The sequence below is a fragment of the Rhipicephalus sanguineus genome, chromosome 9, assembly GCF_013339695.2.
Source record: "Rhipicephalus sanguineus isolate Rsan-2018 chromosome 9, BIME_Rsan_1.4, whole genome shotgun sequence".
Classification (NCBI taxonomy): Eukaryota; Metazoa; Arthropoda; class Arachnida; order Ixodida; family Ixodidae; genus Rhipicephalus; species Rhipicephalus sanguineus.
In genome coordinates this window covers 14,967,329-14,983,082 of record NC_051184.2, presented here as the reverse complement: position 1 = coordinate 14,983,082, position 15,754 = coordinate 14,967,329, and the positions used below count along the sequence as shown (strand labels likewise).

The 15,754-nt window shown below is 48.3% G+C and overlaps 1 protein-coding gene across 6 annotated transcripts in view; it reads left to right on the top strand.

Annotated features, from left to right (window-relative positions):
• The window catches only part of LOC119404642 (cAMP-specific 3',5'-cyclic phosphodiesterase), a 633,421-nt gene that overhangs the window by 387,023 nt on the left and 230,644 nt on the right, over positions 1 to 15,754 (top strand). Inside the window, exon 1 of one of the 6 annotated variants that reach the window (XM_037671217.2) lies at positions 331 to 2,389. The exons of 4 other annotated variants lie outside the window; for them this stretch is intronic. In XM_037671217.2, the coding sequence (XP_037527145.1) occupies positions 2,148 to 2,389 (242 nt within the window). In that variant the 5' untranslated portion in view covers positions 331 to 2,147. Of the gene's footprint in view, positions 1 to 330; positions 2,390 to 15,754 lie in introns of those variants that run through there. One more of the 6 variants, XM_049418951.1, reaches the window with a different exon arrangement.

The following is a 15,754-nucleotide window of genomic DNA, read 5'->3' as shown; positions in this document are numbered from 1 at the left end:
GCGGCACTAGAGAGACCCGCGGGAAGAGTGCCAAGCCTGTGAGCGATCGCACAATCGCATACGACACGGCGCTAGTCGAAAGCGGCGCCGGCGCAGGCTGCCAGCTGTCTCCACGCCGCCAAGAAACTCCCGACGTCACCACGCTGACGGCGTCGCTCTCCACTAAACTACAGTGTTGTGCACGGCGCGATGCTGAGAAGAAGGAAAAAGGTGAATGCTTTGTAGACGCAGGACAAAGCAGTATTCGAGTGAAGGCACGCACATCGAACGATTCAGTATGCCTGCCTTGCCGCCTCCAATACCGTCGCTTTCAACTTTGCGTTAACAGTGAAACCCACCACTTTCATATGCGGACACTGTTCGTCGAAGGCAACACTTGAGTCGTCGTTGAAGTCTGTGCGCGTGCATAGTGCGTCGTCGTGTTATCTGTCGGTAATCGACCGGAGAGCGATATCGTTAAGCGCCAGCATTGTTTCGCGGCTGCATTTATGCGTCCGTTTACGTTGCCCTATGAAAGAGCTGAACTCTGGTGATTCGTTGGAACAGGACAGGAAGCGGCTCCTGTCAAAGTGCGATAACGAGCCGTCTGCCGGAACCACGGAAAAACTTATTTTCATCGCAAGAGCCATTTCGCACTGAACCGTCCGTGCCCCGAATGGCGCACGGTTTCTCACGCTGACGTGTTAACACCTTGAATGGCTGAAATTCCGGAGAAACAGATCTGTCGCACCAATTCGGTAACAGCTTCGCCGGTGAGCACTTTACTCTTCGGGACCAGCGACCTCTTTGGCCTTTGATCCCGAGCTGCTGTCCCGTGAGGAGGTGCTTGGCACGCTGTAGGCGCAACGAGAACGAATGCGGGGAATAAGGACGAAGAGAGTGGCAGTGGCGGCTTCCAGGAGAAAGGTTGTACCATACCGTTCTTCGTCTTCGGGGGCTTTGTCTCGCCCCGCCGGGAGCGGCCCAAATTTAGTTCGCGAAAAGCTGCCGCGTGCACCGGCCTTCTATCCTCTTTCGCGCTGCTGAGTGCAGTGTGCACTCCCTCGAGCCTATCGTTCTAGAGAGCAAGCGGGGAAGTGCCGATATCTCCCGAGAATCATCGCATCGTGCGAGCGGGATCGAAGTGCGCGCTGGCGTGCGTGTGTGTGTATATATATAAATATCGCGATCTGTTTACGGCGTGCGTCGCTCTCGTGCTGCTTGCTGCTGGCAGTGGCGCAGACACAAGAGGAAGAAGAGACTTTCGAAAGTGCTAACCGAACGACGACGACGGAGCGGGACGCTTTCTCGAAAAGGAACGGGGGTGGAGGCACGCGTTTGGACGCGAGTTTGCCAATGAGCCGAGAAAAAGAAAGCGGAAGATGAGATAAGAGGCGTATAGCGCAGGATAGACACGAAACGATGGGAGAGTTAAAGACAGAAAGCGCGGAAAACACGCGCGCTGAGGAGGAGGAGCTACGGACGGTGAGGTGAGGAGGAGACGAGGGGAAGAGTGAAAGCGGAGGTGGCCCCAGATTGCGCGGATACGGGAGCGCCGGGCGGACTAGAACTTGTCTCACAGAAGTGCCGGCGTGCGAACGTCGCCGCAGTGAGTAGCGGCTCCTCGTTGTGTGTGTTATCCTCGCTGTTCTTTCCTCCCCCTCGACCTCGTGCAGATGTCTCTGCGCTGACCTCCGGCCTTCAAAAGTCGCTGATTGTTCTGCCGTCCGCAGTAGAGTTTCGGTCGCCACGTTTGGGTGTGCCTCGCTCTATCTTTTCTGTTCAGCGTGGCCTGCTCGATAATCGAACCCTCCTCGTGCCGTGAGCTTCTTCCGTGGATCGGAATATCAGCAGCTGAAAACACTCCCGTCGTGTCGTGCCGACGGCGTCGTCTGCTATCATGAGATTTCGTCGACGCCTTGCCCGTGTGGATTGTGTGAATGCGATAGTGAGCCGCGTGTACTAGAAGGTATACAAAGGAGGAGGAAATAACTTTACCAGAAAAATTGTTTTATCCGGCCGTCACATCGCGACGACGTCGTGTGCTGTGATGAGACTTCGTCTTCGCCGTGAAAATAGTGTGTAAAACGAGTGGGACATCGTGTTTTTTTTTTCTTTTTTTTCGTTATAAGAGTTCTTGAGTGCGCGAACGACTGTAAGGGGCCACCATGACGTCTTCCGAGTCGGCGGTTGTGCCTCCGCAGTCGCAGAACCAAATTACAAACCACCAAGCAACAATGTCGGAACAGCAGCAGACCAGCCACCAAAGCACCGATCGGCCACACACGGCGGCACCTGCCAAGACTTACCGAAACCGCGTGGCAGTCACAAGGTCGATCAGTCTGTTGAATTACACGAGCAGTGGACACAGGATTGACTATCGGCGGCACCGACCCATCTCGCAGCTAGCGTAAGTTTCTCTTCTCACTTCGATCTCGGCTTTCAGCGTTGCCTGCTGCTCGGCGTTTCTCTGACTTTCCTGCACGTAATGTCTCTTGAAATAACGGCGCCAGACGGACGACCACTGCAAGCGTCGTGCAGCATCGAAATGTTAGGAAATGTCAACATGCACTTCAGCGAATGTAGTCGCTGGCGACTTGTGAGCAACGGCGTCGTCGCGTCTGTTTTTGTTAGCGCTTCTGCGAAGGACTTCGTCGTGAAGTATTAAAACTGTGTTCATTACGATATATTTAGATTATCCTTAGGCGCTGCGGGGAAGTGAAGGAGTCGTCTGGTTTGGTTGAAGTGTTTGGATAAGATTTACTGCTGCAAGTCTGGCGTATCGTATCTTGACACCTTCAGGGGCTTAAAACGCGAGTTCGCGGCATGCTTGCCTGCATAAAACATGTACGCTTAGAGTATTAATTAGCGACTAGACTAAATTAAACAACCTAGTTGCCTCGATATAGAGGAGTTGCGCACAGTGTACGTGACCTCATTACCACGAGATCACAGGTAAGGATTATTTCTGACGCAGTGCCTGCTAATATTCAACCGTTCGTTGCCACAAATTTATGATAAGGTTTGTTTGGTTCATCGGCAATATTCCGCTTCTTTCGCGACAATGTTCTGAAAAGTGTCCTCTCCACTTCAGTTCGCCTAATGCATGTATTAAAGAGAAATTTATGAAACTCTTGCACTTCTATAATTCGGACATATTGAGCTGTGGTTGATTCACTATAGGGCTACGATGCTTAAGTAATCGCATCATTAGGGAGGAAAAGAACTGCGAGGACAAAACACTATTCAACGCGCAAGATCTGTCATCGGCTGTGAAGCTATGTGATCGCAATGCTTCGGTGCTGCAAAACTGTTACTTGACAACTGCCAACCATCGATAAAGTTTCTGTTCTAATAAACAGTTCTATCTTAATTACGCGACATGCAGCGCTAATAAATGACCGAATACAGTTTACTCGTTATTTAGCGTTAACTCCAGTGCGGAAACCCTTTGCATGCGGTACATTTCGTCAGATATTTGAAGCTTTAACATTATTTATTAATTAACTTTATTGAGAACCTGAGGAAATAGATCATGGGAGCCTTATGGTCTTCCTTGGCAACCGATAGAAGTGCGCTTGCGAGGAACCCACTACGCTATAAATCATCATAATTTTTGTGAATTAAGGTAGCAGCCACTATGCAATTTTTAGTCATTTTGCGGAGAACCGTGGTACCCGCTATGCACCTGTAAGGCATTATGTGCACTTGTTGATGCTGTGCCTGATGACGATGAAGAATTATAACAGAGCCCTTTGTAATGGGTTGGAAGCATTCAACAACCCACTCGTTGCGCAATTCGCATTGTGTGACGCCTACTTACGGAATTCGCGTTGTATGACGCCTGGTGGTTATCTTACTCTTATACCACACTACATTACATATGTTTGTGGTTCCTTCCCACACATGAAATCTGTACAGGGTCTTTTTGCAAAGCACTTTCAGGCAGAGGCATGGCTCTCGGGTAGAATACTGGGCTTCCAAGCAGAGGACCCAGGTTGGAACCTCGTTCCATCCTGTATATATTTCTTATTTCGTTTTCTTTTTTCTTATTTCGTGCGATAGGGGTTACGGACACCGGCGGCAGACAACTATATGGCGCCAAAAACGGCCCTTGTTGTGATTTAATAACAGCTTTCGCTGTAAAATTCGCGAACGGGGGGCATGCTGTAGCCAACGTTTCGACAAGCGGAGGCCGTCACACTGCCCAGTGGTATATATTAAGCTCACTAGCAAAAATAGTCCCTTGTGAAGCAGACGTGGCAGCCGTGGACGGTAGGTCGCACTCCGATGGCAGCGAAATACAAGAAACGCCCCTTTCCTTAAATTTAGCTGCATGTTAGAGAACCCCACGTGGTCAGAGTTCGTCCGTAGTCCTCCGCTACGGTGTGCCTCGTAATGATATCACGCCCTTAGCACGTAAATCCTACGAATTCCTTTCTTGAAGCGTTTTGTCAGTTAAAGCCCTGACTCCGCTGTCATTTCGTGTGGGTACTTTGCACAAATGTTGAAAACAAACAAAAACAAACGCGGGGAAGGAGGACGTGCTAGGACTAACGTCACATCGGAATCCGTGCTGTGCGTCCGCTCCGAGCTGTCGTCGGCCGCTCGACGGCATTTTTGAGGCGGATTTCCCATTGAGGGTGAGGGAACACGCGCCACGTATTCGTTACGTAGCGCGCTATGCGGAGCGTCCTTTTTTTTCTTCACCACGCGAAGCCCGTCGCTCAAGAGTAACGAAAAAGAAGAAAAAAATGTTTTAACCGAGCCTCTGCAGTTTCTATGCCAATGGAAAAAACCGCGAGTGAGCGTGATTTATTTGTGATTGACTCGTCGCTACCGGAATGCTTCGGCTTTCTCCCGGCTGAACTAAACAAAAGTCATTTTCATTCCTTCATTCTGCAAGCCTCTCAGTCATCGGATAACAAAGAAAATGAAGATGAAGCCGCGCGGAGTTCAGTAACCTAGTACTTCGCTCCGTCTCGTTAAGATCAGTCTTCCCGAATGGTTTTCCTTATTTCCTATTGTGCGCGTGCGCGAGCGCTCTGTTCGCGATGTTTTCTGCGCTTCGTGAGAATTCGACATTAACGTGTCGGTCACTGCTTTTTATCATTCTTTTTAATCGGATATATCTCGGGAAAAGGCAACACGATGAGGCTGACCTCTGTGTGGGCGGATAAACGTTGACGATTTCGTTTCGCCTAGAGGGCGATGTTATCACTCGCATGTATGATTGTGCGTTCACCAAACGCACCGATGAAGACTCTTTTGTTTTAAACAGTTCAAACAGCGCTGACTTTCCCTTCGTGTAAGCGTTGCAAACTGTGTAATAAAGGGGACGCTCATAACATCTGTCCATCCAACCGGCAATCTTCGCAAGGCTAGCATCGCTCCAGCAAAAAACTCTTCTTGCACCATTGCTGTACCAGCCAGCTTATTTTACTTAAAGGGGCCCTCTAACACTCTTCAACCCCCCATTTTTTACTCGTGGATTGCGTAGACTGAAGTACGGACGAACTAGTGCAGCAAGAACGGCAGCGATAGCGGCACGCAGTACGAAGTTATTCAATTTAGAAAATTCAAAATACAAGAAAAAAAATGCCTGCCCTCAACTCGATTTTCGCGGGGTCACGTGACCACATTTCACTCTCTGCTGTGACGTCGGATGGCGCTCCAATGAAATGGGCTGAAAGCTCTTACGTAGGGGAAGCTCGCACACCATTGTTGCTTCTCCTTTCCAACGTATTGTTGACGTCGTTGCCATAGTAACAAACGTGGTTCCTCCTGACTTGTCGAACTTGAGCGGGCGCTACTGCTTCGTAGCGAGGCTGGGGAGGCTTTGTCTGCTGTTCCTTACAACGACATTCCATGTCATTCCCTCTTCTCATTCTGAGAAGGGAATTTGTGGAGCGGCATGGGCGGTTAAACACGGTCGCCCCGACGCGGGTTGTTCGGTGAGCAGCCCGACGAGTTACAAGTGTGAGGATTACTTGCACCGTTTCAACAACAATCATGAGCCTACCGCACATGCGGAAAGAGGCAGCTCGCAAACGTACAGACGCAAAAAGAAGGAAGAGCCGACCGGCGCAGGCAAAAAAAAAAAAAAAAAGAAAGCCAGAGCAACCAGAGGCGAAATGGCAACCGGCGCCTCTGTCGTACTTTGTGGTTGTAGTGATATTTTTTGTTGCGACGGCGGCTATTTGGAGTTCATTGAAAAAGCACAGAAAAGAAAAACGAAACACAATAGTAATCTCAACTTTGATGCAACACCGTTATTACTTCTAACGTTACATTTATCCAATCATAGGCCAGCGCCCATCTTCGTCATTTCCGCCCGCAATAGTTCTGGCAAGCGCCACTACGCGCTGATGCGGTCAGCAGCGATGTAGCGACTTCAACGCGTGATTAAAATACTAAATAATTTGATATCGGTGCTTAAACTTATGCTAAAGTTATCCCCAGCCATCAGTCTACGCAACCCGCAAGTAAAAAATGGGGGGTTGAATAGTGTTGGAGGGCCCCTTTAACGTTGTCAAGCGTGGTATTACTTCAAGATAGACTGTTCCAAAAGGTGCCGCACAACTGATTCTGTCTGGCAATTTCTGTCGCAGGTTTTCTTTTAACTTCAGCTGCTTTGCATAGCGCAGAATCTGTGCTGCGTGTAACATTATTACCTCTTTCGGCCCAGCGGTTGAAATTTAATTGTTTTGCGTGCCGGAACTGTGATATCAGGCACGCCGTGTAGCGGAGGACGTGTATATATATATATATATATATATATATATATATATATATATATATATATATATATATATATATATATATGGAATAAGTTCACTTCGGTTTTTTCTTTTCTTTTTTCTTTAAGGTGCGTCTAAATGTAAGTACATGAGTTGGCTTGTATTTCGCCCCCGTCTAAGCGCACCCGCCGTGGTCGGGAACTGAACCCGCGTCCTAGAGCTTGCCAACGGTACGCGTTGTTTTACGGTATCTGATCTATACAAGCTCGGGGTTCTTTCACTGAACGAACAGTTGTCAGTACCTTTTCGTGTTGTCTATTTCTGTGCGCCGTGGGGTTTTGCGGTTACCTTTGCTAAGAGAGCGATTATTGGGCAAGTTGGTGATCCATAATGTTACTAACAGCGCAAAAATGGACGAAGGACCAGGAAGAAACACAGACAAGCGCTGCTAATACCTTTGCTAATAGTGAATCACCTGGTGGCCGACACTGCACCCTTCTAAGCTACACCTTAGTCGCTGAGCTGTAGCTAAAATGGCGGCTTGGTCCAATATAGCCGAGCGTCCCGTTCTGTCGACTGTGCCGCTCAAACGGTATTGGAATAAAGACGTTTTATCAGCACAGCGAAGAGAGAGAGCGAAAAAAAAAGAAAGACAATAAAGGAGGAGGTGAGAGAGAGAGAAAGCCGATCTCACTGCGTTGGAAGAAAAGCAAAGAAACCTATATATCGGATCGGTTTACTTCGTTTCGTCTGCGGGTGCCCCATTACTTGCAGAGCACGCCCAGTAATCCACCTTGAAAACCGCGCACGCTAGGCAAGATCTCACACGCGTGTACGACGTAGAGTGCGTACGCGTACAGAGGCTGTTGAGGCTGCGTTCGGTTTCTGTGTAGCGGCCGCGTCGGAATGCCGTGCGACGCGCGTGTATCGAGCAGCAGCATCTGTTGGCACTGCGAGAAACAGGTGCGGGAAAGTGGCTGGTCGAACGCGAAAGCGAGCCGCCGACTTCTCGCTCGGTTTTCTTTATTGTCGCACGCTTTTTGTTTGTTTTGTCTTATTTTCATTTGTCTCAGTTCAGCCGTGACAGTGAGCTTGTATGACAACGCAAACGAAATAGTTTACCTTTGCGAATGGTGCTCTGCAGTACTGATGCGTTATGGTGTATAGTTAAGCACTCTCTAGCATTTTGTGTTATAAGCGCTGCTCTAATGTACTCCAAAAAAGGCGGAAGTTCAGGGGAGACGAAAAATTCGTGAACACGGGCTGTCGCTGGAGCCGATGTTTCGACACCGCGCGCTCACGCGGAATGAGTGAGTGAGTGAGTGAGTGAGTGAGTGAGTGAGTGAGTGAGTGAGTGAGTGAGTGAGTGAGTGAGTGAGTGAGTGAGTGAGTGAGTGAGTGAGTGAGTGAGTGAGTGAGTGAGTGAGTGAGTGAGTGCACGAGAAGAATTTGAGAAATTTTGGGATTCCCCGTGTCTTAGCTCAGTAACTGCAAATGGAGTGAGATGTCAGAGTAGTCAACACCGTATCTTTAAGAAGAACTTCTGTGTGACGCAGTATCTTCCCCATTCACTACAGTATTCACTTGTCATGCTCTCTGGAATAAATACACATGCATCACACAAAAACGGGACCAAATTGTCAAGCTTCTAGGTTGAGTGTTACAAAAAATGCATGACGTTGAGTGCATTTTCTTGACGGAAATTCCCAGCCGCGCAACATGTTGTAAAGCTCAGAAATGACGCCGCGCTTACTACGCTCTTGGTGCTCTGTATGTTTCTTACTTCTGTCCTCATTTTTTTCGCGCTCTTTAATAACGTCTAAAGGCGATAGAAATGGGACAGCAAGTCTTGAGTGCAGATAGCGGTTAGGCATTATTCTAGAAGAGACTGAGCAGAAGGCACGGAGTCCGGCAGGCCGTCACACCTATAACAGGTCGTAGGTATACGGGGGTCTCTCACAGTAATAAAACGAGTGCCACGAAAAAGGCAGTCCAGCGTTGGAGATCAGATGGAATGGTTAGATTATGAAATTTGCAAGCGAATAGATTGGAGGCCCGTTCAGAAGAGGTTGGTTGAAATGGATAGGGGAATCCTCTGTTGTACGTTTGCGCTAAATGCGATTGTGATTGCGACCATGATCACGATAACGATGATCATTGCGCTGCGGTGCCAGTCGTATTGGCCAGCACGTAATCGATGATAGTTGAGGATGCTCCCTCGTAGGCATTTCGACCGTGGGTTGTATATAACAGTGCGGTTATTTTCACGGTGCCAGATAAACACTTTCAGATGAGGCGACCCGAGTACCTAAAGTAAGACGAAAATACTCGGACCACTAGCAGCGTGCACTTTTGAAGCTGTTTTCAATCGTATGACAAAAAAAAAATCACAGTTTCGCCGCAAGGGCGAAGCAGTGAATGCGATAGCAACAAATTGTAATGGTATACGAAGTAAGGCTAGCAGCCAACTCTTTTGAATCCCATCTCGCGTAACTCTACAAAACGCTCCCGTGTAGAGAAGCGGTTTTCGTGCAGTCTGTCGTCTCAACGCGAAACGGTGAGAGCACACCACGTAGAAGGGTATACCTTCGACTAGCCTTTTGCTGATGTATGCCGAGATAGCGCGCGTGCTAGCGCTCGCGACCGCTCCCTTATGATCAGGAGGAGGAGGAGATGGGGTTGAGGAGAAGATAAGACGCTACTTCTCTCCTCAACCTCTCCTCCTCCACCTCCTGATCATAAGGGTGCGGTCGCGAGCGCTGGCGCGGGCGACCAATGTTCACAGTTGCTGTTCGAGCGACACCGCCCCTCCCCCGGCGTCCCTCCATGCTCCTTCAAGACGGGCGGGGCGTTTCCTCTCTATTGAGCAATCGACGGCAGGCTTCGCACGCGGGGTGATGTTGATGACGACCGAGATGGCCGGCTTGTTTCATCTCTGCTTCAGCCGCGTTGGCCACCAGTGCTTGCACGCTTTTATTCGCGGCTAGAACACACGATGCGGGAGGCGACCTTATCGATTTGGACTTCACACGGAGCATGACGGTGATGGCGACGGCAAAAACCCGTCGAGAATGACCATATAACTCAATGAAAAAATAGTTAAAAGGGGCCTCCAGAAAGGAGGGAAGTCTCTTTCCTCGAATTTCGCCTCGGAACCTCACCACCAACATATGCGTCACTGTGGCGTTGTGGACTGAACACCGTAAGTCAAGGTTGCGTGTTGACGCCGATTATCATGCCGCTTTAACCAGTCGCGCACTAGGCCTAAATCTATTGTTCAAGTTTACACATAGGACGTGTGAGCATCGCAGATTGCCTTCACCGAGCCGTACGCCGAATCCTATGCGCCTTGCTTGTGCATGGACAGTGCACGAAAAACGATTAATCACTTGCTGTTAGAATACCTAACTTTCCGCAGTTGTCGCTACGAGCTGGTGTTTCAGTTCCAGCAACTTAATTTCGCTCGTGTCCGCACCTTTCTGGTTTAATTAAATCAATTTTTGTGATTTTACCTGCCGAAACCACGACATGATTATGAGTCACGCCGTAGTGTGGAACTTCAGATTAATTTTGAGCACCTGGGGCGTTTTGAAATCTAAGTATTATCTAAGTATACAGCTAAACAGCTAATAGATCGCTGTCGAAGACGCAATAAATGTAGAGGTCGACAGGCGCACACGAAATCGCAGCATGCTGCGTGCACGAGCGTGTTTACGTACACAAGTACACATTGCTCCGGTATTTAGCGACCGAGCAGCTGTTGAGTGACGCACTTCAACCAGCTGCATATTGTTCATTTCCTGGCGCCTAGTTGTACAACGGACATCACTCGTCGCGATTTAATTGCCCGTGTCATATATGCTGCGACGACCATTTTGTCTTTTTATTATTTTTTTAGGGGAATTACGGCGGAAGTGCGCGCGCTTGGAATTCTCGTTCGCCTCGTTCAATAACTCCGCAGGGTTATTTTCGCTTATTCCGCCGTCTTTTCGCTGCGTGCCGAAGAAAAACGCGTCGGCATTGAGGGAAGCCTTCCGAACTTCACCGAGGCCTGTTTTCGGGCAACTCGACGTCTGAAGCCTCAGGAAAAACTGTATGGCCTCGAAACATGAACTCTATGACTTCCGATTTTAATTCGGTGACAAGGCGAGATTGCAGTTCGTTGTGTATTCCGCTGTGTTGACACGAAATTTCTGTTTAGTGGTTAATTTTCGGTCGCCCTAATCATGTACAGACATCCAACAGCCACGTTTTTGTTGATCCTTCTTGGTGGCATACACAGATAATCTAGGACTTATTGATTAGAACGGGGCCTATTTTGCGTCCACTATAGTAGATTACGAAGAAGTTACGCATGTAAAATGTGAGAAATACGGATTTTTTTTTTTCGAGTCAGGGCTTTTGTCCTGTTCTTTCTTCTGTACCTACTCTTTTGACGCTAAATAAGTTTTCAACGTTTGCGACAGACCTCTACAATTTCCTTGTATGCCTCAAGATAACCATTTAATTTTGTATATACTTGAAACCACATTTGTTTTCACTATAGTGGACAAAGGTATTATTGCATGCCACCTCATTCCATTCTAGAATAAATATAATCGATTCCAGTCATCTCTAAGGCTGTGACATGTTAATCGTATTAGGGTTATGGCAGCTCCCTGCTTGCTTCTTGATAACGGGAACGAATTGAATGGTATTGTTTGTTTTTTGCCAGTCATAGCCTGAAGGCGGTTAAAAGTTTTCACATTGCCTGTATGCTCATCGCTTCAATTAGGCGAATTATCCTAGATTTAGAGAACTGAATATTTTTTTAGAAATAAAGTCGGTGTAGTATTTTGCATAGATTTGACGAAGCACACCGCCTCATAAACATTCCCATTAGTTCGCCATCGAAGGCACATGTGAAAGAACAACACCGTTTTTTTGTTTTTTTTTCCTGTGTCACCTGCTCTGTTGTAGAAGAGGGACGCAAGAAACACACACGTGTGTATTTTCTTGTGCGATGCTTCTGCGTCCTAGTACTTCCGCTTTTTCTCGGTTGAGTGGCGTGAACGCCCATTTGTGCGAATCGTTAATAAGTACTCCCTCGAAACAAATATCCTGAAACAGAGTAAATATAAGCAGACAACACAGCCTCCGTGTTGTCTGATTCTGTGTCCATTGTCTCGTCTGCGCTGTTGCCAATTTCGCCCTAACTTGCCTAGCGAAGTGTCAATGCAGGCAGTGTGTCTTTGGTTTTCGTTACCTCAGCGCGCTTCCTTTTTCTCTCCCGAGATAGCGAGCTGTTATGGCGGCACGATAAGCATCACGCGCATGTCGCGCCTAGAGATATGCGAGATAACGGTTCAACCTCTTGTTAATACGCAGAAGACACATGTACTCCTTTGTCCTCTTATCGCGCTGGGCTTTCGTGTGTGCTCATGGCGTCCTCAGGTTCATTTTCTCATGGTTACTTTTCTCTTTTGCTTTTATTTTTTTTTTTGTGAGAAACTGCTGCCAAGTTGAGATAACTCATGGTGCGCCATACGTAGAAATCGTTTCTCCACATCGCCTCGAGTTGTTCCCGTGCCTCAATCCGTGCTCGGTCGAGTACCGCGTTGGCTGGAGCTCGTCGCCTCGAAAGCTTCCAACGGTGCCCGAAACCCTTCACATTTCTTCGATATCTGCATTTCTAATGTCACGAAGATAAGCGAGCCGTTTGTTAGATTTCGCCTGGCAAACATAATGGCCGAGGTCAGCTCTCAGAATGCCCTTCCACCGGTGTTGCTCGAAGTGCAATTCTAGCCGAGTCTGCGCGTAATATTTCTGCAAAACGTCGCGTCGCGTGTTGATGCGGTTAGGGTAAACATAGTTGTGTGCGCGTTAACTTCTCCATTTCGCTATCAACATCGAACATGCAGCACGCGTAAAAACAGCCTTGTCGAAAATCGCGGCTATCAGTCGCGATGGCGACCCACGTGGTCGAAATTAGTCCTTACTCCTCCACTACGGTGCACTTGATCGTGTAGTTTTGGCACGTAATACACCGCAATTTTTAGTCGTGATGGCAGTATCTACCGCGCGGAGTATGTTATAGGGCTGCTAAACAAGCGCGTTTGACGTATACCGTACGAAGTCGCAGCAATACGAGTGGCGCCCCCCATGTCAGTAGCCGTTTTTACTAGGCAGAGGATCACATGGATAAGATGGAGCCTTGTGATGATCAGTCATGTCTAACAAGGAATTTCGCGACAGCCACTGTTTCGACAAGGGAGCTCGCTTTCGTCAGAACCGTATTAGTCCATTTACAACGCGCTCATTTATCGTCTCACCAGCTGAACGTGGCCTGGCATGCATCTTCAAACTCACTAATGCACTTTTCGAAATTAACGATGTGCTTTAGGAGGGGACCGATATTGCCGCGGCAAGAGCCGCTTCGAAAACGTATCATAAGAGGGTTCAGTCTTGCTTCTTTGCGCCATCAACTTGCTACCTTTCTCTCTCTCTCTCTCTTTTGTCATTTAAAAGCGGATTGCATTCCTCTGTTAGTCCAAAAGATTTCGTCAGCATTTCCTTTGTCCATAAAATACACTATATGACATAACTGGATACGGTACTACAGATTTCAACCGCATTCCTTTCGCGTCTACGAGGAGCCAATCTGTTAGGGCTTTTTTTTTTTTTTTCTGTAGTGACAAGGGATACGCGGAAATCGCGTTGAATGCTGTGGAATGTTGTGGTCCAAGGCTGTTTTGTTTTGCCTCTGCAGCTTGATGACGCCCGTGTAGCTGCCAACTTGAAATAGCGTAGGGGCTATCCCGCATATCTGGCCGGTCAGTTGTCCCCGATGGGAGAAGACGCACTCTAACCGCGCGGCGCTTCCTCCAAGACTGGCGCCGTGGAATAGCCGCTCTTCGGAATGCGTGTGGCCTTGCGTGTACGCACGATCGCCTGCTGCTCGCGTTTGGCCCTGAGAGTTGAATGGCGATCACCGATATACACACGCGAGAAACCGCGGGATGCTTTACAAAATGTAGCGAACGTTGACATTTGAACGTGGTCCCTGTTGTATTTGTTAATGTGTTTTATTATTGAATGTCTGTGTAGGTTGGCAACGTGTGTGATTTCAGCTACTCCCCCCGTCTTCGGCTGACGGAGATTTGAAAAGATGGTCAGGCTTAGTTATTATGTACCGATGGGCTAGTTGGTGAGCCATGATATGTGATGAAGCAGCGCACAAAGGTCACAATCACGCACGCATAAAAATGACGCAGACACAAGCGCTGGGCGGCAGCTTTTGATCACTTGCAGTTCAGCGCTTGTGTTTGCCTCACTTTTATGTGCGCGCATAGGCGTGCGCACAGGGGGGGGTTGGGCAGGGGGGGGGGCCGCCCCCCCTAATCACCCAAGAGGGGGGGCGCAAAATCTGCCACGTACATTGACCCTTCTAGTCACCTAAGGGGGGGGGGGGGCGCAAAATCTGTCCCATACATACTTAGTAGGGTGGGGGGGGCGCTGCGATGAACCTTCGCCCCCCCCTAATGGGGAACCCTGCGCAGGCCTATGTGTGTGCGTGATTGTGTCCTTTGTGCGCTGTTTCATCAAATATCATAATCAGGCTTCAAACAAACAGACAGTCGCAGTACGCAGCAAATGTTAGCCGGCTCTTTCAAACACACAAGCAAAACAAGATAAATGAGGTTGAAACGCACAAATACCAATATACACTTCAAACCAGCTTATTTTCTGTGACAATGCATAATGGTCGCAAGATAGCAGTCACTTGGTAAATCTATTATTTTGTACTCGCCTTGCACACCGCAGAATAAAGTATAAATGATGTTATAACACATGCTTCAACAAGATTAATATCAAGGTTATCTTCATAAGCACCGTAAACAGCAACATAGACTGTTCTGATAATTGTTCCCGATCTCTGACTCTGGGGTAAAAAATTCTTAAGGCATAAAACTTGCGCTTTGTTAGTTTGTTTATTCGTCTGCTTGCTTGCTTGCTTGCTTGCTTGCTAGCGCGGACTTTTATGAAATGTGTGGTGCGCTATATCTGCCTCCGCTAGAAACTGAAATTCGACCATGATGGAGATCATAATCGAGAGCCGAATAGAGGTAGAAATCAGTGTCCAGAATCTGGGACACTAAATTTCGAACATGTTAGCGCGCCGGAGCTGCGGTCACGGGTCCTATTCCTGACCGCCTTGTCCGTATTTCGATAAGGGCAAGATGCAAAAGTGCTCTGGAACAAAACGGACAAAAACCAGCGGAAAACACAAGACACAGTGAAAGACGTCGGGACAAGCTAGCTAGCCTAGTCCAGCGCCTTGATACTGCGCTTCTCTTGAACTCAGATTTTGGTGCACGTTAAACCCCATGTAGCCAAGTTAATCCGGGGCAAAGTCTTGGGAAACAGCGCCATATTCTTGACGGAAGACGAAGAAGGGACGAACTGGTCTCTTCTTCTTCTTGTGTTTCGTCTCGAGTGTTGCGCTCCTTCCTCTTCTCTTGCTACCGTGAAACAAGTGTCCGGAGCCCGTCGAGAGCGAAGGGAGCTCACACACAAAGCACCGCTCACTTAACGTTCGAAAGAGGGAGGCGTTAAGTGGGTTGCACCTAGTTTGCTATGCTTCACGGGTTGGAGGGCAAAACAGCTAGTAAAACAAGGAACTAGCAATGTGCGCACACTAAACAGCGCTCATCGCGAAATTACAGGCTGTCTTCAGAAAGTGCAACAGTGCCCTTATGGCCCGCAGCGCATACAACGATCGACATCGTGGTCCCAGTGTCTTTCCTTCTGTTAAGCTCCTGCCTTCAAGTCATCGTTTCTCTCTCTCTCACTCTTCTATGGCATTGTGGCAGTAGATGAAAGGACCCCCGGGTTGGTCTTTCGCCATATAAAACAAAATTAATGCCTACAGCGCTAACCATTCAGAGGCGTTTCTAGCGTGGGGTACAATTTAACATCTGGTGACCAGCAAACCTAAAACCTATCGTTCTTCTTCTCATCCTCGCTTTAATTCTGTCGTATTATGTGCCAAGACC